Source organism: Berghia stephanieae, chromosome 7 (assembly GCF_034508935.2).
Source record: "Berghia stephanieae isolate SIO BIC M18660-M18661 chromosome 7, UCSD_Bste_1.3, whole genome shotgun sequence".
Taxonomy (NCBI): domain Eukaryota; kingdom Metazoa; phylum Mollusca; class Gastropoda; order Nudibranchia; family Aeolidiidae; genus Berghia; species Berghia stephanieae.
In genome coordinates, this window is record NC_088366.1 from 44,390,366 (window position 1) to 44,414,540 (window position 24,175).

General features: G+C 36.6%; 2 protein-coding genes across 6 annotated transcripts in view; one reads left to right on the forward strand and one right to left on the reverse strand.

The window, feature by feature from the left end:
• Positions 1 to 24,175, forward strand: part of LOC144977331 (neuroguidin-like) — a 197,343-nt gene that overhangs the window by 148,912 nt on the left and 24,256 nt on the right. Inside the window, exon 2 of one of the 4 annotated variants that reach the window (XM_078922413.1) lies at positions 23,664 to 23,774. Coding sequence is in view for 1 of the 4 variants with exons in the window: in XM_078922411.1 (XP_078778537.1) it covers positions 23,766 to 23,774 (9 nt within the window). In the remaining 3 variants the exon portion in view is untranslated. Of the gene's footprint in view, positions 1 to 23,633; positions 23,775 to 24,175 lie in introns of those variants that run through there. The other 3 variants (XM_078922414.1, XM_078922411.1, XM_078922412.1) reach the window with 3 other exon arrangements.
• On the reverse strand, positions 1,018 to 20,367 carry LOC144977327 (uncharacterized). Of its 2 annotated transcripts, none has more exons than XM_078922407.1 (12): positions 20,209 to 20,367; positions 18,039 to 18,101; positions 17,320 to 17,530; positions 16,210 to 16,357; positions 15,585 to 15,703; positions 12,039 to 13,514; positions 10,570 to 10,652; positions 9,959 to 10,023; positions 8,932 to 9,048; positions 8,366 to 8,530; positions 6,201 to 6,305; positions 1,018 to 5,470 (listed from the first exon to the last, which is right to left on the reverse strand). In XM_078922407.1, exons 2-12 carry the CDS (start codon positions 18,090 to 18,092, stop codon positions 5,365 to 5,367), a joined length of 2,649 nt encoding a protein of 882 aa, XP_078778533.1. In that variant the 5' UTR covers positions 18,093 to 18,101; positions 20,209 to 20,367; the 3' UTR covers positions 1,018 to 5,364. The 2 variants fall into 2 exon arrangements, with proteins under 2 accessions (XP_078778533.1, XP_078778532.1); XM_078922406.1 differs by having other exon boundaries at positions 9,959 to 10,032.

The window sequence follows — 24,175 nt, forward strand, 5'->3', positions numbered from 1 at the left end:
AAATGATTTACAAGGAAAAAAATATCATCTTCCAAAATACTAACTATACCTTTGACTTTCCCTCCCCCCCAGCCAGGGCCAGGACAAAAGCAATAATCTCATTTCAAGACAAAGACAGAAAGCATGTTCGAAAACATATAGTGGGATAGAGACGGCACAGAAAGTGCCTCCCTGCCCATTTTGGGATGTCAGAGTCAGAAAACCCCTCCCAGGAACCTAAAAGCCCCATCTACAAATCATCATAGGATCCCGCCAAAAAGTGAACTCTCAAATTACATATCAATATGTAAAATATACATGTAAAGTGTTGATTTAAGAGAAAAAAAAGATAAATCAGACCAACTATCTCCATATCAGCAAAGGACACCCGGCAGGGCCCAGGTGAAACCAAATAGTCTCAATCTAGTTAGACATAAAGGAACATGGAAAGGGCAATAAATGGTATTCGGGATAGAAGAGGAAACTATGAAGAATCCACCAGGCCAGGGTCAACAATGTTCTCTCGCCCTAAACCAGTTAAAACAAATAAAAATAGTCAAATGGAATGGAAGCTAAGCTTAAATTTAATTAATGAAGACAAATGATGTGTATGTTTTGGGTTTCCCGTTTATAATCAAAACACGAGAAATGAAACACTAAAGATGACTGCGGGTTGAGAAGATGGCATTGTTAAGGCTGCCATTACATTTGACTGTTATTTATTTCTTTGAGCATTAAGCTGCAATGTTTGCATTAACTCACTCAAACCTAACAATGACTATCTCAGTATTTCGCCCAGGTTACTTTAAACCCATCAATATAAAATACACATTTTTCTGAGACTAATTCATGATGAAAGCCAGTGGCTCTGATTGATTCGAAGTGGAATTCCAACAGAAGCTGTTAACATCATTGGTAACAAAGGTAGAGAAAAAAAAAATATTGCTACAAGTGTTTTTTTGGAGGACTGCATTGCATTACTGATATATTTTGAACATCAGTGCTTTAAAAAAAAAAACTGACAATAACAAAACCAAGTGGTATGTGAATCAAACTTTAATAAAAGATGATATCCTGACATTAGACACAGACATGACAAAAACATTGTAGTACAGGACACCTTACACAAATCAACCATGGCCGACTTAATGTTGTTTTTTTCTCTGGCTAGTCCTAAAACTTTTTTTCACAAAGATAAAATTTTGTACATGAAGCACCATGCTCTCAGTTTAAAAATGATAAAAGTTATTCTTTATGATTGAAGAATTCGAAAATCATAGTCATCATTAGGACTAGCTGGAGAAAAAAAAACAACATTAAAAGTTGTCCTCCTTATATGATGAAAAGTCACTATAAATGGGCGAAATGTGCAGCATTGACTGGTGTAACTAATCTTATGAAGGGTAGTGATTATAATGAAAATAGATTTCTTGTCAAGCCTTGTTCCATTATGTTTACACCGACTACACGGCTTGGTTGTTTATTGGGGCCACACTGCATTTTGTGAATGATTTATGTGAACGTTAGATTTGATGTTGTTGAATAATCTGCTAGTAGTTGTGTGGTGTATGACAATTGATGTTGTTGAATAATCTGCTAATAGTTGTGTGGTGTATGACAATTGATGTTGTTGAATAATCTGCTAATAGTTGTGTGGTGTATGACAAACAGGAAGCACAGTGGTGTATCTCAAGTATCTGTTGTGGTACACTGCAGAGACCACTAGTCTGCAGCAGTCCTCTTGAGAGGTGCATGGATAAATAAATCATTACTATTTTTGTATTACCAGTTTAGATGAAACTAAATCATTTCCTTTTCTAGGCGACTTATACTATGTGAAACTTCTTTTTCTGTATTCACCCAGATCAAATAATCATGAAGCAAACAACAAAAAAAACAAACGACTTTGGGAAAAAAAAGGGGAAGACGACATCAGCTTCTTCTTGCTCGCCAAAATCGATCAATAAAAAGTACATCCTCATCACCTAGTCTACCTTCTCCACAACCTAATTCGTCAGCGTCGCCATCCCCCCATCAACCTGAAATTCCATCACAATCACCACCACCCGGTCCATCTTCTCCACAACCTAATTCGTCAGCGTCGCCATCCCCCCATCAACCTGAAATTCCATCACAATCACCACCACCTGGTCCATCTTCTCCACAACCTAATTCGTCATTGTCATCATTATCCCCTCAATCGGAAATTTTATTACAATCACCACCACCCGGTCCATCTTCTTTGCAATCTGATTCCCCGATGATGCCCGTTTCAACATAATGCGAACAAAATGTTGCATGTTCTGCGTCTAAGAGAAAACTGGCATACAACACTGAAATCCGCTTTGCCGAAGATGAAAGTCGACTGCCTTCTACCATTGTTGAACTCGAAACATTAGAACCTCTATTTTCTGGTCTTCTGTGTCCTGCATGCCGCAAACCTTCCCTTTCTCTCCAGAACAATAAGAACAAAAACAGTGGTCTTGCAATATCATTAGTGGTACAATGTAGTCATTGTGGCATTGAGCCATCCTCAACCATGACTTCTTCAAAGTGTGTTGGTGACAATTCTATATATGAAGTAAATAGGAGAGCAGTTGTCGCTGCATCTGCAACTGGTATAGGTTACTCTGGGCTCTGCAATTTTTCTGAAATGATGGACATTCCATTACTCCAACATAAGACATTTGCTACCCACACAAAAACTGTTTGTAACAAAACTAATATATTTTCCCGAGAAATTCTAGAGAAATCTGTCCAGAAAGTGAAAGAGGCCTATCCAGAACAGTCTACAGAAATCAAGGATATTAATGTGTCTTTGACGGAAGTTGGCATAAACGAGGCCACACATCTAAATCGGGATTAGGTCTTGTTATCGAAAGAAAAACTGGCCTTATAATAGACTTATTCTAACTTCTCATTGTTACAACTGGTAAAAAACTCAAAGAACAGAACGTGATGAAGTACGAGAAATGGCTTGCGGAACATAAAGAACAAGGTGAATGTGATGCCAACTAAGATGGTCCTAGTGGAGGCATGGAGAAAGAGGCTGCACCTAATAAAGAATAAGCTTCGCTACGTTTCAATTATAAGTGATGGTGAAGCTAAGACCATATCAGAACTCCATGATCTCGACCCGTGCCCCGGCACTAAGGTCCAGAAACATGAATGTGTCAATCATGTCGGCAAGCGACTTGGAACAGCCCTCCGCAATCTGGTCTCATCCAAGTCTAAATGTAACCCAAAAATAACTCTTGGGGGAAAAGGTTATGGGAAACTTCGTCCTGAAGTCATAACCACATTACAGAAGTACTATACCAAAGTTATTCGGAGTAATACCACCGTATTGGAAATGAAAACTGCAGTTGCTGCTATCATCGACCATGGTTCATCAACAGACGCAGACCCAAAACATCACAATTGCCCTAAAGGTAAAGACTCATGGTGCTTTTGGCAAAGGGCGAAAGCTATGGACATACCACGAGGAAGCCATGACAAAAATGTGGGGACTCCTCTGTGTAAGCTTGTTGCTGACATCCAGCCCGTATTCGATCGCATATTCAAAGAATGCAAATGAAAGTGCACACTCAGTCATCTGGGCTCGATGCCCAAAACACCAGTTCGTCAACAGAAGTCGACTCTTGATTGCTGTCTCTGTTGGGGTTGCAGAGTGCAACTTTGGTGCAACTGCCTCACACATGTTTTTAGAGAAACAAAGATTACCGATTGGTGGCGGTGGGGAGACGGTGCGTCGTGGTAAAAAGCATGACCAGACAAGAACAGTTAAGTCGGATGCAGCAGCTACAGAAAAAGCACGCAAACATCGCCAGATCAAAGCAGAGGCCAAGCAGAGGGAGGAGAAGAGACTTATTGAGGTCCATGGACAGTTTTATGCTACTGGCAATGGGGACTAGAGGTTGGGTTCAATTTTTAACATTTTTTCTTAGGGGGTTGGGTTATCAATTCTGACTGTGTTGTTGTCACAATTATCTTAGTTTATTTTACTTTTATTGAAAATAATGACAACGTCCTAAAGTTTCAGAATATATATGGTTTAGTGCTTAATATATGCGTCTGGCCTCAGATTTGGGAATTTGAATTCTTTTTTTGCGTTTTTCTCGAAACGTCATTTTTTACTAATTTTACCCAATATTTTGAGTAGAATTCTAAGAGTTGAAACCAGAACAGGCTGATATTTTAACACAATGTTAATTAAACGTGCCTGTTTGTATGCAAAGAGATTTTGTACTTATTTTATATGGTTTTTGAGTTTGTTGGATGTTTTATATGTCGTAGCGTTGAAAATCGGATAACCAAATATAGCCAAATAAGCCAACTTTGAGGCTTGATATTTCACAATTAAATTTAAATAATTGAATTCTGATTCTGTAAGGTGTTAGAAGACGACTACATGAGTTGTCATGTGGAATATTATGACTTTGACATGAATGGTTTGTGAGTTCTACCCAACACAAACCCCTTAAAAAATGTTGAGTCGGCATTTTAATTAGGTCACTACGAGCAAGAAAGGTATGAAAATTTATTTTTAAAGGTTTAGGGTAGTTTATATCAATCATTTTATCCCATAAATGCATACAAACATGCAAAAAAGCAAGAAAATTAACATTTGGTATATACCATAGCCCCCCCCCCCCCCTTAAAACTGTAGTTTTTATCCTTTTTCTTGAAATTCAGATTTCTCAGGATTCTATGTTTGTTGGCCATGGTAGATTTGTGTAAGGTGTCCTGTACTCCAATGTTTTTGTCATGACTGTGTCTATGTCCCTTTGCATGTGAAGCAGGCGCTCTGACAACTGGGTTATCAGGACCCCAGTTCCTCCATTATAACGAAAATAAATTAACTCCAAGTTTCATATTTGTGGCTATAAATTCAATTTCATCCTGAAATAATACCGTTTTGAGACGGCGGGTCACATATATGAGTGACAGAACATGTCATTTGTAAGACCATGTGATATATGATGGCCCAGTAGCTCGATCAGTGGAGTGCTATACTCACACATTATCTAGGTTTAAATTCGTGTTCAATTGATCGTTTTCAGGGTGTTCTGTGGTAATTGGAAAATCAGATCTAATACAGATCGGGTGAAAAATAAGTATTCAGCACTATACCAGAAAACTGTCAATAGGGTAACAAGCAACTGTTTCTTTCAGTTTTTAATTATGGGAATTGGTATTAATACTGGCTTTTGTGATTTTGAAGGACTATTTTTATTTTTGAGTTGGTAACACAAAGCATAATAAGTGGTGATTATTGCTTCAATTAAAACAGAATACAATCAGATAAGATAACATTAATGGTTTTGATTGTGTTCCTTGCTTCCATCCTTGTGGATGACATTTCCATGGCAATGCTTTCTGTTGTCATCGCTGAGAGGGAAAACAAGGGATGAGTTCACATCTCATCTCCATGGGAAGATACTTTCGAATCAAGTCATAGAGGTCCTCCTTTGTCTTAATTAGCCTTTGTCTGAAAATGAAAAGTTGAAGAACATTAAGCTACAGTGTCACCAATCCAAACACCTCCGTTCCCAGCATCCGGATAGTGGAATCCGACCCTAGAGTGTACAGATACATTTTTAAGAATCCATCTCCTGGCAACCTGCCTGGGTAATGGAGACCACCCAGATTATGGAGTTCGGGATTAGATAGATGTGACTGTATTTCAAACCTTACTTTTGATGATGCATATAAATAAATTTAATCTGAAAAATACAAAAAAAATTCCCCAAAAACAACATGGTGACAGCTTAAATCTCATTTGATCCATCATCTGCTTGGAAAATCATTTTGTTTTAAAAAAACAGAAAAAAACAAACAAAAAAAAAAAACAAAAAAAGGGAATAAAACAAAACTAAAAAAATATTTTAAAATTACTGAACATAACAAAAACAAAAAAAATCAAACACAAAACAGAACAACCTAGACAAAACCAACTGTTTAAAATTTAAAAAAAAAAAGAGAGAGAGAGAGAAAGAGAGGGAGAGAGAGAGAGAGAGAGAGAGAGAGAGAGAGAGAGAGAGAGAGAGAGAGAGAGAGAGAGAGAGAGAGAGAGAGAGAGAGAGAGAGAGACGATGAAAAGATAAATCTTAACACCATTTGCTAAAATAAAAAATATAAAAATAAAAAGGAAGAGGAAGAAAAATAATATAAGAGGTCGCCAAAAAATCTTTAAAAAAAAAAAAAAGGCACAACCCTACCTTTTCAACATCAAGACAAAATCTGCCTCTGAGATTCTCTTCCTTCCAGCATGTTGAGAATAGCAGTCTACCACATCCAGGGTTCTCTCCATGAATTGCTGAGTTCTGGAAATGATAAAATATTATAAAAGAAGAGGATGAGAATTGAAGTCAAAGATTACTCTCTTTTGTTTCAATGATTTCAATTTTTCATCTTCCAATCAAATCCTCTTAGACAATAAACAAAAAATAATAAATTTAATTACTTTCTTCTGGGAGAGAGAGAGAGAGAGAGAGAGAGAGAGAGAGAGAGAGAGAGAGAGAGAGAGAGAGAGAGAGAGAGAGAGTGAGAGAGGCAGTATGGTACGTGTGATGAAAGATCGCTTCTTTGCATTTTTTTCATGCAGCCATTAATCCGGATGAATTATTGTTTTTTTTTTTACGTTAACATATCAAGATACGTACTGTGCATGAAATCGAATTCGTTTTTTTTTTTTTTTGCATTCAACTTCAACAAAGATAAAGATAATTCTTAATGTTAACACCAAATGAGATAATATCTGTTTCATCGCAATTGTAACCGAAACATGCATTCAAAATTCATTCGTAAAAAGAGAAGATAAAACACTGTTTCTTTGTGTTGGACGACCTCTAAATATGTACACACTCCCCTGATATCGACACACCATCCCAATTAAGGGATATCTAGCTAGCTGTGCCGCGTGACGAAAGAAAATTTGTTGTGGTGAAAATAATGCATAAAATTGAAATAGTACTGACACTTGCATGTAAAAATATATTTTTTTAAAGAAAACGATGGCTACAAAATTTTTTTTAAATGAAAAAAATAAAATTAAATGTTCTTGTGACATATTTATTGTGTACAAAGAGGGAAGGGGGATTTCGATGTGTAACGTGAGATGCCATTGGTTGCTACCTTCCTTTGATTAGAGAACCCAGCAATATGTCTGGCATATTGTTATTGTTGTAATCGGATGCAGTAATTATCAATACGTTAGCAACTATCTGGTCAGATATATTAACTATTTTGCTCAGGTGTCGTAGAATTATTTCTCAACTTTAAAAACGGAAAATGGTTTATATAGATTTTAAAAAATTATTTGTATTTTAAAAAATGAAAAGAACACTGCCTGGTATCGGCTCAGTGCAGGTACTCATATCTTATTATCATAGTCGTTTACTGAAAGTTTAACCCATAGCCAACGTGCTAAAAATAGATGGTATCTATTTTCGACAAAATTTTGATGAAACAATGGAATTTTTGATAAAATCACTGCAATGTTTAATCAAACTAATAGGTCCACAAAAACCGTCTTCAGACCAATAATTGTAAACGCCATGCAAGGTTTGGTGGCGATTGGCTAGGTGGATCTGGAGCCTTAGTAGAACAAAAAATCGGACTTGCCAAATATATAATAAGATGAGTCAATAATCCATTTTTAAAAAAACATTTGATATCGACACAAATCACCCATGTGATTCCATCATCAAATCAAGATTATAGTCTTGACCAAATGAAAAGAAAAGGAGGGTCCCTGAGGAGGTGGCTTCTTGATCACTCAGACTCAGCCACTGAGCCCCTACTTGTGATACCAAAACATTAACTGTTTTGAATTAAAATTTAAAAAAAAAAAAAATGAAAGCATTGGCTCATTGGGTTTTTTTGGGTATATTTTCCACTTTATGTGCTCATAGTGCTTTACTAAAATTGCAAGCCAAACTTTAACATGTAGGTAAAAGTTTAAATTCATTTTTCTAGTGCTGATGGTTACAAAAAGTAATATTATAATATTTTAGAAGGAATATAATATTTTGATCGACTGCCTCTAAGCCCAGTTTGTACTGCATTAACACCTACCTTCAGAGCAATTGGGATGACAAATTACCATTGATATCCTAGCTAACTTCTGGAGAGTGAGAAACTGTGTATATTCCATTACACACCAACTCTCTCATTGCCAATACATTGATTGGGGGTGGGGGTGGGAAATGTAACTTTTTTTTTAAAAGGAGGAAATTCCTCCTTTGACTCCAAAATCACAGATTTCTGAGGATCCGATGAAAACCATCGGCCCTGCTTTTCAGCATCTCTGCTCCATCCTGATAAAATACCAAAATGTGACGATGGGTGACATTTAATCTAAAATAACCAAATTAATACTTACATTTTCTCTAATTCATCGAGTGCCTCCCTATCAATCTTCATGGAGGAGTACAACTCTGACATGAACTTTACTGTACTCCTGGGCAGAAATGAGGATGACTTTGCAGACTTCTTTTTTGTACCTGCAGACGCAGCTTTTGATTTCTTAGCCACCAGTTGCTTGTCTCTACATACGAATTTAATATAATGAAATTATAATTATTAATAGAAATAAAATTGTTTAAACCTTCCCTTATTAAAATATTTTCATTAAAATACAGAATTAAAAAAAAAAATGACAAAAAAAAAAAAACAAAAGAAGGGCTACCACAAAAAAAACCTAACTGGAAGATTCAAATAAGGACGACCTAAAGCTGGTCTCATCCACTTTCACATAAAAATACCCCCCTCCTCCCCCCCAACCGATCTACTTTATAAAAATATTCAAATCAACATCAACCTATAATATAGATTGGAAACAAATTTGAAATATTTCATTTTTTATATGAAATTGTTTCTTTCTTGTTAATCCAAGGGCATAAAATGTAAACATCATAAGACAGAAAGCCCTTATAACAAAAATCTTACTTAGTTTTAGGAAGTGCACCCATATTTTTGTCATGACTGCTCTTAGACTTGATTCCACTCAAAGGCTGGGGGAGTTTGTTCATGTCGATGACGGGGGTATTCATCGGACTGTAAATGCTGGGAAAGTAAAAATAAAATCAATAAAATCAAGGAAGTTGCTTGAGGCTGTAAACATTTCTTGAACGTTTTGCCTCAATCCAGATTCATCGAAACAATAAAATATGTTAAGACATCACATCCCTTATAAATATTAAAATAAATTTATTTTAAAAGAAGAGACATCACAAAAAAACTCCATTTCCCTTTAAAGAAAGGAATAAAAATTTTTTTTGCAAAGTTCAGAGGGAGTAAAAATCATGCATTAAGGTTCAAGTCTGTTGATTTGGTGGAAAGTACTTTGCGATAGACTAGCATCCTATCCAAAGGATAGCAAGCAATTGCTAGTGTCCGTTTCATACTATAGAAACTGGGATAAACCCCGGCTCCATGGGCCGAATGGCTCTGAAGGAAGTTTCAATTTGGATAATATTTGAGAAACCTGATAAAATTCAGGATTTCCGTAATCCCAGAAATTTCTGGCAAGGTAGCTTCTGTGTGAAATTAATTAATCATAATTGGATTCAATTTTTTTTCTTCTCCTTTATCTTACATTAGAGCTCACCAATATCACAAAGATAGTCGTAAAACTAAAGTAATGCGACACTCTTAGTGTTCTTTTGATGAAAGGTCTCAAGTTTTGAGAGTTTTTGGCAAGATGAGGGCAATTTAAATTGATTGATATTTAAAGGACGAGTTTTCTGGCCATATTTTTAAATACAAATCTTTCCAGAGTATGGCAGTTAACTGGCTAAAGAAACCATTCATTCTCTTAAACAAAAGCATTTTAATTTCCACCCAAAATGCACCATTTTTAATTTGATTTCCAGTTTTCATCATCTGGTCCATCCTGAGATAATATAAGCTACGGGTCACATGAACAAAGCAATAGCAAAGATTGTGAGGCTTTTCTTAATGGTTCAATACTCACTCTTCCTCTTCTCCTTCCTCTTCCTCATCTCCGTCATCATCAGCCAACTGGTCATCACAAGTATCCTGATATTCCTCGAGAATGAAAACAAAGAAATGAAAATAAAAAATGAATCACCCAAACAAGTTAGGAACAGTTATAATTCTTCAGCATTGCAAAGAGTAAATTTTTAAAAATCTCATTGAACAGAAGACCGAAATTTTCTATTTAAAAAAATAAAAATCAGTCCCACAAGAAAAAAAAAATTGTCAACCAGTCGTTTCCATTATACAGTTGCCTACTGATTCTATGAAGGATATATAGATTATCCATCCTGAAGTCGACAGCAATCACCCATGTGACCCAAAAGGGAGTTAACAATAATTTTGCCCAAAGACAAAAAAATAAATTGCCATAAAGTGAACTCGAACTGAGACCTCTCAGGTTAATGAGTAATGTCAAATCACTCAGATACTTTACCCCCGAAAAAAGTATCTAAATATCTATAAAACCCTCCCAAAAATCTTCAAAATTCTTTCTTAAAAAAACAAATAAAATTAAAACCCACATAAAACTATACCTCCAAACCCCCTTCTTCATTCACTCCTACCTCCTCTAAATCATTTAATTACCTTATTCTTTGATGTGGATGCCACCTGTAATCTAGACTTTTCAAGTGCATTTTCTCTATGAGATGTGACAGGGTCTTCATTATCTGAAAAACAATAATTAAAAATCCAAATTTGATAAAGAAAAAAAAAAATCAGTATCAACAATTTCTTTGAAATGGGTTTTATTCAAGCAGTATGGCCTAATTTGATCACATATTCATTAATTTACAAAATAACACTAGTTTAATCGATTTTCGTCTAAAACATTGGTTTGAAAAGTCTGAAACTTGCCAATTTCAACTCCACATTAAAATCTCCATAGGTCTGTCCAAAGGCCTTATGGCTCTAAAGTACAACATTCAAATTACATTCATTACATACAAATAGCATTGATATGTGCGGCTATGTGGTCTTGTGGTATGACACGCGCTTTCGGATGGTAAGGTCCTGGGTTCCAGTCTCACTACATGCATAGTTGAGTCTTTGGAAAAGACTCTTTACTCACATTCTCTCACCGTACTCAGGTGTAAACTAAGTACCTGGTCGTCAACAGCATTGTCTCTGTCTGAAAAAATTGTAATATCGCCTAACAGGCGTTATGTCTTGTTCTACAATTACCTGTTGCTGTTAGTCAGGGACCCTTTGTAAAGTGCTTGAACACGTTTAGTGGATATTGCGCTATATAAATTCTCTAGTTTATCTAATCATAATTGAATAATTTGAATTAGTGATACCCACCTCCATCTGGTGTTGCATTGTGGTGAATCAGGTGTAAAAATTTGGGTTATAAGTCAAAAGGATCAGAATTGTAAAAATTTAAGAATTTAGCAATTTTAAGCACCCGATTCATTGTCCTCATACATACACACACAAAAGATAGATATACTTATTAATCATTTGTCCATAGACATATGTATCAATGTTTACATAAAATCCTATATCTTGTGAGTGAATAAACAAATTATTACAGACTAGTTTATAAGCAACTCTTTCTTATCTTTTACCATCCAGAATTTTAAATGTTTTTTTTTTTCATCTGTCAGATTGATTGTCATGTTTCCACTGTGACTCTCTCTCTTCTCTCTGATTCTCTTGTGTTACTGTTACACAAGATAACATCATTTACAGATCAATCATTTAGTAATTTCAGCGTTACATGTGATAAGCTATAAAATGGCAAAGGAGGTACACGATTTCATCTGGTTTTCAGTGTATCTCAAACCAAATTTTATGAAAAAATAGACATCAAAAAATACAAGAACCCCCCCTTGTTAATTCTTACGCTGTTGTAAATCTGAAATTAATAGGCTAAACTTTATTCCCCCCCCCCCCCCGCCATTTAAATATTTCAGTGTTAATCCCTCCCTACCCCTTGGTGTCTTTGCCTGATTGCCCTATCCTGCTAGCAACATGTTGTTACATGAGCATTGACTTATTAGGCAATCACCACCGTGGTGCACTATGGAGAAAAAAATTTCCTTTTAACTCACCCGAGCTTACATCCTCTGGTCCATCCTCACTGTACGGTTTAATCGGAGACAAATCACCAATGGCAATAGATTTGATGTGGAGAGAATCTGTATCTTTTGACGCCAAATCACTGGCCAATGAAGCATGCATTTTGGTAGAGCTAAAAATAGACCTTGATCGCTTGAATGGGGTGGAGGAGGATGGGTTTGTCTCATCCCAAATATCATTAAGACTGTTGGTTTTACGTCTCTTGGAATGCGATTGTGGGAGATCCCTTTGCAACTCCATGTTAATGTTAGAGATCTGATCATCTAAGTCAGGATTTGGATCACCAGCAGCTGCTCTTTTAACACTAGGAGTTTTCTTTGATTCGAAACTATCTAATTTTGAAGTGTTGGGATTTTTCAGATTCAATATTTGTCTTGATTTCGAATCATTCATCCCAGATTCACTCACACTTTTCCTTGGGGACTGGGATTGAAGAGGACTTGACAACGACTTATTTTGAATTTTGGATGGTGACCTTGGACTCCTCCTTAAAAACTGAGTTTTTATAGGTGTGTTGGGTTCAGAGACTTTAATTTTGGACTGATTTTTATTCGAATTTGAAAGGGAAAAAGTCTCATTTCTTTGAGACATCTTCTTTCCTGGAGTCATTTTCTCCCGAGTGGCCTTTTTTTCTTTTCCAGTATCGGACGTGTCACTTAAATATGACAAGGACTCCCCAACTGCTTCAACCTCTTTATTCATTTCCTGTACAGTTTTATCAATAACCTCCATTGCTTTGGAAATAGGTGATCCTCTGTTTGACCGAAAACTATTCATAACTGCTGATAATCCTGAAGTATTTCGAGAAGACTGACCCTTGACAGGACTCTGTGATTCAGAACTTTTCCTCATGGAGTTCTTGGCACTCCTCAAAGTTTGACTTTTACTGGCAGACATTGGTGTTATTGAATTGCTTTCATGAACAAAAGTGCTGTTTATTGATTTTTTAGACTTTGATGCTGACAGAGAAAGAAAGAGAGAAACATCCTCCTCATTGTCCTTATACCCCAAACTGTCTGGAGAGGATTGATTGTTTTTGGAATTTGATACAGGGGAATGCAGTCGCTGTTTGTGACCTTTCATTTGAGAATTATCCATGTTTTTCCTTGAAGAACTGAGATCTCTTTTACCAGGAGTATTATTTTTTTGTGGGGATGATTTTCTTAAGGATTTTATTCTCCAATTTAATCCGGAAGAAGATAGAGGATCATTAAAAGAATCGTTTTCATCTGTACTTGATTCTCTCAGTTCATAGATTTCTTTAGCCTTCTCCCTTAAAAGACTTTTATTTATCTGTTCCAATGTGCGCATTGGGCTTTTTGATTGTGAGGGTAACTTAAAATTTTGTTGTGCAATTATAGGACTTGTAGGCTCATTTTCTATTCCCTCATCCAGACTTCTATCGGCCTCTTGAAACACTTGTCCATTTGCATTTTCAGCATCAGCAACTATTCAATATAAATGAGTGAGAAAAGAAAAAAGAGAGAGACATGGATTACAACAATTATGATTCCTGGAAAGAGTAGGCCCTGAAAACGAAAGCTTCAAACAAAGACAATGAATATCTGTCCTAACGCAAACTTAGTAATATAATCAGGCCTGTAAATGGTTGGTGAAAAAACTGTCGGAACTGTTTGAACAAGCGAAAATAGACACAACAGGACAAAAATATGGATTAATCAATAAACACAACACAGATATTATATGTCAATTGACTAGTCAAATCCTGTCACTTTCCCCAACTCATTTATAATACAAAATATAAGCAGGTCCTTATTTTATGGTACCAAAAAAATATAATCCCAATTATTTGAGAGAGTACATACATTTCTGGGCCCAGGTCTGAGTTAGTTGTAAAATGAAAGGAAGAGAAAATTTCTACATTTTTGAAGGATGTGTATCTAGTGCTCTGACACGAGAAGCTGCTTTATCTTTGCTCCTGTTTATTTGTGTAATTTTTAAAGCTGATTCTTTCGTTTATTTGGATTAATTCTTATATTAAAAAAAAAAAAAAAGAAGAAGAAGAAGAAGAAGAAGAATAGAATGAGGGAAATGAAACGTTATCTTATAATCAGTGCTGATGGTGACAAAAAGTAAAACAGGAGGAAAATTTTGAACAATTGCCTTTAGGTCCCATTTTTATTCTATCAGCCCCCACTTTTAGAGCATTTGAGATGATAAACTATCATTGATACTCTAGCTAACTACTGGAAAATAGGAAACTGCACCTATTTTTGTTCCACCGCACACTGTCACTGTCAGTACATTTGATTTTTTTTAAAAGGAGGAAATTCCTCCTCTCTGCAGATCCTAAGAAATCTATCAACACTGTATAATGTAAGATATTTTACAGATTCATGATATGGGACTAATCACCTCAATATAGTATTATGTTCGGGTGTACTAGATGTCGGGAAATGACTTGAAATTTTAAAGGGATCAAAAAAATTGATTTTATTTCTCATCAATAAAACAAAACAAATTAAACTCAAATATTGTAGGCTATTAAATCAATTGTCTAAATTAACATGACAAAATAACGTTTGGAGGCAGTGGGTCACATATGGGAGTAAATAAAAAACTTTCAGGAGACATGAAAAATTATGGGAATATAAATGGGATTTCTGGTATGTTTTACAATAAAAAAGACCTCCCACAAACAAATCAAATTCTATTGACTAACTTTTGAGTTGACATTTATGAGATTTCTCTCAGAATTTACAGGAAAATCACGATGAAATGTTTGCTACTGTAATACCTGGAGGGTCATTTTCAACCAAGTCTTTCAACACTTTTCTCCTAAGAGTATTCTAGTTTTATAGCCCCTCTCTGAAGAAATTTGCATCGAGGGATTTCAGCCATACTTTATAGATGAGTTTTTCTTCATTATCAAATCATTTCAGTGGTCCAAAGAAGTGAAAATCAGAAGGCCAGGTCAGAATTGTGTTGAGTATAATACCTGCCAACCACATGCTCCTTTCAAATTTTTAGTTTTAGCCTCCCATTGTCGAATTAATTCAACAACCTGTTTGACAGTGTCCCCCGATGTCACTGAAGAACCTCCTATATCAGAACGTCCCATTTTAAACGACAGATCCTTGAATGACGGAGGACACCCTCAGCATAAACAGTTTTGAGCTCATTGTGAATCGTCAACAGATTTAGCATCAAAAATCAAAAATTGATCACAGCTCTTATTTCCTCCTTTGACCAAATTTCAAAGTAGGTAGCCATATTTGAAATTATGTTTACAATAAAGAAGTGTGCAGCATTGCACTAAAAGGGGGATGACCAAAAAAGTGAAGACCCCCCCCCCCCTGCCAAAAAAACCCCCAAAAACTATGCTTTTCACAGAGTTGAAAAATTCAGAATGGTTGCTGAGTTATGGCAGTTATCCTATCAATTCAGAAAGAACTCTTGTTCTTAGTAAATTCTTTGTTGAAAGCTCATGAATAAATTTAATAGATAATCTCAATAATACATCAAAAGTCACTAATGCTATGTTAAAACAAACCTACCCTGATTTCCAAGAGTACTTTTAGGAACAACATTTGTCGGTGGGTCAGGAATACGGAAAGATCTGTGTTGCTTTGGTCTTTTAAATGCCTTCGAAGGGGAATCTCCATCAATATTGTGACTGCAGTTAGAAAAGAGTATTGAAGGTCAGAGAGATTGTCATTCATCAAAATGCAATGATGATGCCTGAGGGCCAAGTTAATTTTTTAAAAATATATTAAAAAACCTAAATAGATTAAAGTCAATGTCAGCTCAATCATTTGACAAAGTATAAACTTTTGTGATTTTCATTTATTGTTACAACAGCTATTCTCCAAATTGCTGTGTTGCCAGGAAATTGTGACTAGAGAGACCAACAACATATTTTAAGTTACATAAAAATGCTTTGAAATTAAGTCTCAACAGTAGACATTCAAGAGGCCAATGGAGCTGGAGATCATACTGATTTCTTTAGAATTAAATGGACAGTTACAATTGCTCCCCAACCCTTGGTCAGGATGATAGTCCAACACAAGGTACTCTTTGCCAGATTTAATTGACTGCATCCAGGATAGATCGCAGTTGGTTGCTTGGAAGGTGAGTTACCCTGACACATTGAGTCTCCTAGCACTGGAATATTTTTTTTACCTGTACTGGGCTGGAGATGCAGAAAACATGGGAGACAAAGAGACCTTCTGACCCCACTCTAAAGGTGCCTGATGTAATATCGACTTGGTGCTTGATCTGGATGACCTGGCTGATGCCACCCTTCGGTCCAATGGAGTCTTAGCAGAATCTAAAAAAAATGTAGAGCAAAGCATATCATGGCATCAAGTCCAAAAATTAGAGCTAATCTATTTCATCCTATGGTCGGAAGGGAAATGGAAACTAATCACGGGTGTAAAAATAGCCATTCCTGCCCTAAAAATATGTAAAAAATACAAGCAATTAAAATCAGTACACACTAATACTACCAATGTATTGGAGGTAGGATATTATGCCCATGCCCCCCCCCCCCCTTACAACATAATATCATAATTAATAATATCTGACATCATCTTCATAGTCCCTGAAGACTCTAACTAGACACAGATAGCGTGTATAGATTGACCATAGAGGATTATAACTGGATAGACCATAACTAACAATCTGATTTCAAATTGTAATACTTGCATATCATCAATGCGGAACCAAACCAGTGACACCCAAGCCAAAGTAAATTAAAACGTATTCAGATTCTTTAATCTCATTTCTTTTCGAATTTCCATTTTGCGTTTTACATCTCATTTACTCTTCTTTCCTTATTCTTTATCAGAAAATGAAAGAAGTAACATTCAATGGTCCATGGGATTGAAGAATCCCTCGTCAATTTCAAATGCCCCAGTAAATAAACAGCAGATGAATATGCAAGCACACACACACACACTCACAAACATTATCACAAACCACAAAAGAAAAATATGGGAAGTTACTAATCCGGAACATTACGTGTTATTAATTTCGTACCCTGAAAATTCGGGACAACCTAGAAGTGGCACCATGAAAATTGGATAGATTGGATAGATACCCAGTTCTGCACAGGTTCATATATAAAGTTCAAAAATGCTCTGTGAGAAAATTATCTATACATTTCATTTAATTTCTTTTTATTTTATTTGCAAATAAAAGGGATTTGTTTTCAACCTGGATGTTATATATATATATATATATACAATAGGCAAATTTACTTCAAAAATTAATTTATAAATGTTGACGAACCGCTCCCAAGCAGCAAATGTTGAAGATTGGTCTTTGGGGTGATGAGACTCCCTGGAGAAGGAAGACTAGTGCTGGCCCGAAGAAGATATTTCTTCTCTCGAGTCCTGGCATTCTTGTCAGGAGTTTTTGCAAAAGAGTGTGACTTTCGTATTCTTTTTGATGATAAACTAAGCCGAGGATCTGTCTCAACATTCGACAGAAATTGCTGGATCTGATTTAAAAATTTTTTTTTTTTTAAAAGAAAAGAAAAATACAAAAATTGACACCAATGTTGGTTATACACATGATAGCAAACAGGATTTTAAATTCTTATAAATAATTTAGATCAATACATGACTTATAAAAAGTTTTAAAAAAACAATGCAACGTTATGAGTGCAAGTTGAATTCAAGTGGAACACAGCAATTAGAAAATGTTATGGTCATATGACAGTCTTTGATGAATTCATAAAGTTCAAGGACAATGACTTTTTTTGACAACTAAATGATAATCAGCACAGCAAACTCAAACGACACTTTAATAGCTTTTCCCACTTTAGCTAATATATGGACTGCTAATTAAAATGCCTTTTCAAACCCTTACTGATTTCTAGTTAAGAAAAAACAAACATTATCATCATCCATACACTGTAAATGTGTTTTCAATTTCGGAAAAGAGAAGAGAATTGAATGAGAACAGCATTGGTCACAAAGAGCCAAAAAAGGTTTTTATAGACTCACATAAGTTCTAGGGGTCTCAGGTTCCTCATCATCTGTGAACACTATAGGCTCCATTCTAACGTTCTGTAAATGAAGAGGAAAGGCTGATGAATGATAGATTTTAGATATAAAAGAGACGCTTTTCTAACAAATAAAAATTTCACAAAATTAGAAAACATTTTGATAAAATTACATCAAATTCATTGAGTAAAAAATTCTTCTAAAAATTAATATAATGAAGGACAAAAGTAATACATCCAAAACTGAAACAGTCTCTACTCTAAAGTTATATTTCAATAACCAACCCCCCCCCTCCTCCCCCCCCCCCAAAAAAATGTTTTTCTAGTTATCAGCGGCACAGTTTGTGAGCTGGAATTTAATATCAATAGAAGTTGTGGTAGTGGTGATGTGGAGATGGAGGTTGTAGATGGTAGTGGTGATATGGTGGTGTTGGTGATTGTTTTAGTGGTAGTAGTGATGATGATAGTGTAGTAAAGGTAGAGATGACGATGTGGTTGTGGTGATTGTAGTACGTTGGTAATGATGATGATATTATGATGATGATGGTGGTGGTGGTAGTAGTAGTAGTGATGTTGTGAAGATCGTGGTTGTGGTAGTAGTCTGCAGTGATGATGATGTTGTGGTAGTGATTGTAGAAGTAGTGGTAATAAGGTTGATATGGTGGTGATTGTAGTGGGTACGGTAGTAATGATTGTGTAGTGGTCGTAGTTGTATTAGCAGTGGTACTGAAGATGATGTGGTGGTGGTTGTTGTAGTAGTGGTAGTGATGATGATTATGTGGTGGTTATAGTAGTGGTTAGAGTGCTGATGAGGTGGTGGTGGTTGTAGTACTAGTTGCAGTAATGATGATGTAGTGGCAGCAGTTGTTGCTGTAATAGTGAAAGTGATGATGCTGTATTAGTGGTTGTCGTGTTGGTGGTGATGGGTGTGTTTGGTTGTTGTAGTATTGGTAGTGATGATGATGTAGTGGTTGTGGTTGTGTTTATGATGGTAGTGATGATGGTAGTTGCAGTTGTGGTAGTGATGTGTGGATGGTGGTTGTAGTATTGGTATGTGAATGTGTGATGAAAATGATATGGTGGTATTTGCAGTAGTCGTAGTGGTGGTGGTGGTTGTAATAGTAGTGTTAATGCTAGTGATGATGATGTTGTAGTATGATTGTAGTCAGTAATAGTGGTATCAATGATGATGATGTAGTGGTCATCATTGCCTTTTTCACCCTGGGTTAGGGTATAGGCCACAGACAAACAGTTTCCATCCTTCTCTATCCTGAGCTAACTTTTTAAACTCATTCCATGTCTTATCACTTCTCTGTATTTCAGCTTCTTTAATTCTTCTCCACGTTCCCCGTGGCCTTCCCTTGATCTTCTGCCCTGAGGGTTCCAGTCCAATACTTTCTTTGTTATAGTGGAGTCATTCTTTCTAAGGTTGTGTCCAATCCACCTCCATCGCCTTCTTCCAATTTCCTCTCCCACTGGTTTCTACTGTGTTCTTTTCCATACTTCATTTTTTATTCTATTCATCCAATTTATTCTGAGTAGCTTACGCATGCATCGGTATCCTCCATACATGCCTACGATGCATTCCAAGTTTTACATCCATACAGTACGACAGACTTCAAGTTTGAGTTGAAAAGTCTTCGCTTTAGTAGTCGAAGGGAGATATCTTTAGACTTTAGTGAATTAGTGTGTCTAGGGATAATGACAGCCTTGCCACAATCGTAGCAAATTGAAAACGAAATGAATCTATATATGTTGTGTATATCGCACGGGTGAAAGAAAAAAAGATAGAGTGTGTTTGTGTGTGTGAGAGAGAGAGAGTGTGAGAGAGAGAGAGAGAGAGAGAGAGAGAGAGAGAGAGAGAGAGAGAGAGAGAGAGAGAGAGAGAGAGAGAGAGAGATTAACTCCCGTATGCAGATTTCCAACATGATTCCCATATCTCAAGCCATCCAGTCTAAATTTTAAATGCACGACATGTATGTTCTCCCTCTTTACGTCCAGTACCACTAAAAGCAGTCACGATGATCAGGTGAGAATAATGAGAATGGGGGGGGGGGGGGGGGTTGCGCCGACACTACCTGAACCTGTCTACCTGTTGGGGTGAGTACCCTATAGCGAGAAGGGGCGGGGCTGCCTCTAAAAAGATGAAAAGTGCCTTTAATCATACATACTTATTGTCATTAAAACAAGGGAGGTTGTCTTGGTCTATTCAAGGGTTTGTTGTTTTGGTTGAGTGGTGCGGTGATTGTTTTTGTTTACATTTTTAGTCCGGATTACTTTCGGATTCGTTCGGATTTCCCACCTACACAGTATTGCCAGGTGCCTTTGACAAAATTCCGCCAACTTTATGCCAGAAATCCTCCAACTTTATACTACTCCAACTGCGACATTTGCCCAAAATCCGCCAAAAAATGCCCCATTTGATTTAAAACACTTATAATCATTAACATTGTATTGCCTCAGAATAAAAATTATGTTAGTAAACGTGACTCACCTAAAAACAACTGTTTCCTTTTTAACGCAAACAAATGCTACACCCTCAGCACAGCTAAAAAGTACAATGAGACCATCACCGTCCTGAAACAAGTCGACGATAACCCATACCTTGGCATCACCTTCTCAAAGGACTTGAAATGGGGGAAACACATTAACAAAATAACCCAAAAGGCAAGCTCCACCCTCGCCTTTCTCCGCCGAAATCTTAGCCACGCCCCAACGTCATGCAAACAAAACGCCTACCTCGCACTTATGAGATCACAATTGGAATACGGAGCAGTTGCTTGGGACCCCTACCTGAAAGAGGATATTCAAAAACTTGAGAGAGTCCAGAGACAAGGCGCCCGGTTCATAACTGGGAACTATAAGAGCAGAACCCCAGGATGCATGACAAAAATGTTAGAAGAAAGAAACCTCATCAGCCTTCAACAAAGAAGAAAAGAAACCCGTCTGTCATTCGTGTTCAAGATTGTAACAGATCAAATACCATCAATAAAGGCTCCTTTTTCACGCCACGACCAAACAAAAGAAAAATCCGAGCACTCACTTTTGCCAACCACATAACCGAAAACCCCATTGAGAGATATGCCACAAACAATTCGAACTGCTTCAAAATCCCACAGACAAGAACACAACACTACAGAAATTCTTTCTTCATTAGAACTATCTCGGAGTGGAATGGGCTGGATGAACTGGTCATCATGGCACCACACCTAAACGATTTCAAGGCCCATTGAGGACGCCGCTGAAATACAACCAGACCATTGGTTTCTTCAGCGCCAACCATACAGATACAGATACAGGTTACCATCGACAAAGACCTCCGATTCACAACACATTCTGACATTATACCAAAAAAAAAAAAAACAAAACAAAAAAAAAAAACAACGTGCCAAGCGCCTCTATATTCTAAGGAAACTACGATCGTTTGATGTCAGCACAAAGACGCTCAAACAAGTATACAACTTCCTGGTTTTAAGCGTCCTCACATACGGAATTTCAGTATGGTACGGAGCGTGCCGTATTAAACAAAGATGCAAACTCCAACGAATCATCAGGGAGGCGTCAAAAATTATCTATATCAAACTCGACAGCCTTGATTCCATTTACAACAACGCTGTGGCAAGCAAGACGAGAAGCATCTTACAGCAACGTCACCACCCTCTTTGTCCAAAGTTCGAACTGCTGAAATCAGGCGCGTGGTATCGGGAAGCTAAATGTCGTACCATCAGGCCTAAGAACACATTCATCCCAACAGCCATCAAAGAAATCAACAAAATGTTGAATAGAGATCAAATGACTGACTGAACAATGGTGACTGGAATTAGAAGGGATAGATAGATGGATAGACAGAGGGAGAGAGAGAGGGGGGGGGGAGAGAGAGAGAGGGAGAGAGAGAGAGAGAGAGGGAGAGGAAGAGAGAGAGAGAGAGAGAGAGAGAGAGAGAGAGAGAGAGAGAGAGAGGGAGAGATTATTATTATTATTATTATTATTATTATTATTATTATTATTATTATTATTATTATTATTATTATTATTATTTTATTATTATTGTCATCATTACTCTCAGTATTATCATCATCGTTATTACTACTATGTTTTATTACCCCCCCCCCCCTATTACAAGAGCTGTAACCTAACAATAATGGCCTATTTGGACAATAAAGATTATTATTATTATTATTATTATTCGGAGTTTCGATTTTATTGAGAGAATTAGACTGTCTGATATTGTTTTCACTTTCGGCTAATCTGAATTAGGTTTTGTAATATATTCAAAATTTTAGAAAAGATCGGTATAGACAGTAAAGACCTTCGACTTGTGAAAAACTCATATTGGAATCAAACAGCGTGTGTCAAACTGGATAATGAAACATCGGACTTCTTTAACATTGAGAAGGGAGTAAGACAAGGTTGCGTCTTATCACCGAACCTTTTTAACATATATAGTGAAATAATATTCAAAGAAATTGAAGATATGAAAGTCGTCGTCGTTGGAGGGCAGAATATAAATAGCATAAGATTACCAGACGATGGTACTCTGATGGCCTACTCTCCAGAACACGTGCAAATTTTTTAAAGATATATTGGTGTGCAAAAGTGAAGAGATGGGCCTGAAACTAAATATCAAGAAAATCGAATGCATGGTGGTCTCAAAGAATGACAACAACACGACCTTCCACTTGTCAAGCAAAGGAGAGACCATCAAACAAGTAAAGAAATTTAAATATTTAGGCACTATCATCACCCATGACGCACGTGACATAGAGGATATAAAACAAAGAATAGCAATAGTAAAAAAACGTGTTCCATAAAATGCGACCAGTTGTGTCAAACAACAACCTAAAGACCAGATTGAAAGTAGTAGAAACATGTGTTATAAGTACCCTTTTATACGGTTGTGAAACGTAGACGCTTGACAAAGAATGTACGAGGAGGTTAGAGGCAATTGAGATGTGGGTGTATAGAAGAATGTTGAGGGTATCATGGACAGACAGGTGTACGAACAAGGAAGTGTTGGAGAAGGTGAGAAAGGGAAGAATACTGATCGACACATCAGAAAGAGGCAGTTACGGTTTCGGGGACATGTGTGGAGAAGAGACGGAATAGAAAAGTTGGTAACATCTGGGATGATCGAAGGAAAGAGAGCAAGAGGAAGACAAATAATGACTTATCTAAATAACCTAAGAATGGCCAAATGTGACTTAAAAAGCAACACAGATTTCATGCGCACCGCAGAGGATCGTAATTCGTGGAGACAGCTGACCGGCAACGTGCTCAAGAGCACAAGCCACGATGGATGATGATGAATATAGGTCTAGACCAACAGTACACTCACAATATGTGCTCCTAAAAGTCTCTTTAAGGGGGGGGGGGATTAATAATTAGACTTGATTGCTGTACTTTTACTTTTTATAAAGGGTATACAAACCACGCAATCGTAAAAATCCGCCAATTTGGTGGAAAATTCGCCAATCTGGCAATACTTGTGTACCACCTATCGGTACTACCGAGATCTCGTTCATGGCATCGAGATGTGATGTAAAAAGGTCACATCCGAGTCGAGTTCGAAAGTGAAAGTAGATGTAAACATCAAAATATACTTCCGGTGTCAACAAACACATGTTGGGTGTCTGGATCTGGAGAATTTGTGCGACAACTTAAATCTTAATTTATAACATTTGTTTGCACAATAATTTAATCGTTAAGGATTGGATTTTGTAGAGAATTGATGTACCAGGTAAAGGTGGACTTTTTTCGTTGGTAGAGGCAGTGTCACAGTCAGTGGTTCACCCGCCTCATCATCATCACCACTGAACTCGTACTCATTTACTAAATGATTTAGGTACTTTGGTAAAAAAAAAATCACATTGGATTGAGCTCAATGAAACCTATATCATTTTATTTTAAAGTGCTTTTGAACACGATTCTAATGATACCAAAATTGTGAAAATCAGTTAAGGAGAAGAAAAGTTATGTTAGTTTAAAGGCTGAAAAAAGGTCTTCTACTAGGTACTTTGGTAAAAAATTCAAATTGGATTGAGCTCAATGAAACCTATATCATTTTAAAGTGCTTTTCAACACGATTCTAATGATACCAAAATTGTGAAAATCAGATAAGCAGAAAAAAAGTTATGTTAG

Excerpts from the sequence above, each read along its gene's own strand:
- LOC144977327 (XM_078922406.1), bottom strand. The coding sequence starts at position 18,092 with ATGGAGCCTATAGTGTTCACAGATGATGAGGAACCTGAGACCCCTAGA. Across the intron at positions 17,531-18,038 it reads CTGAGACCCCTAGAACTTAT|ATCCAGCAATTTCTGTCGAA; the intron begins GTGAGTCTATAA and ends TTTTTAAATCAG. Across the intron at positions 10,033-10,569 it reads CATCCACATCAAAGAATAAG|GAATATCAGGATACTTGTGA; the intron begins GTAATTAAATGA and ends TTCATTCTCGAG.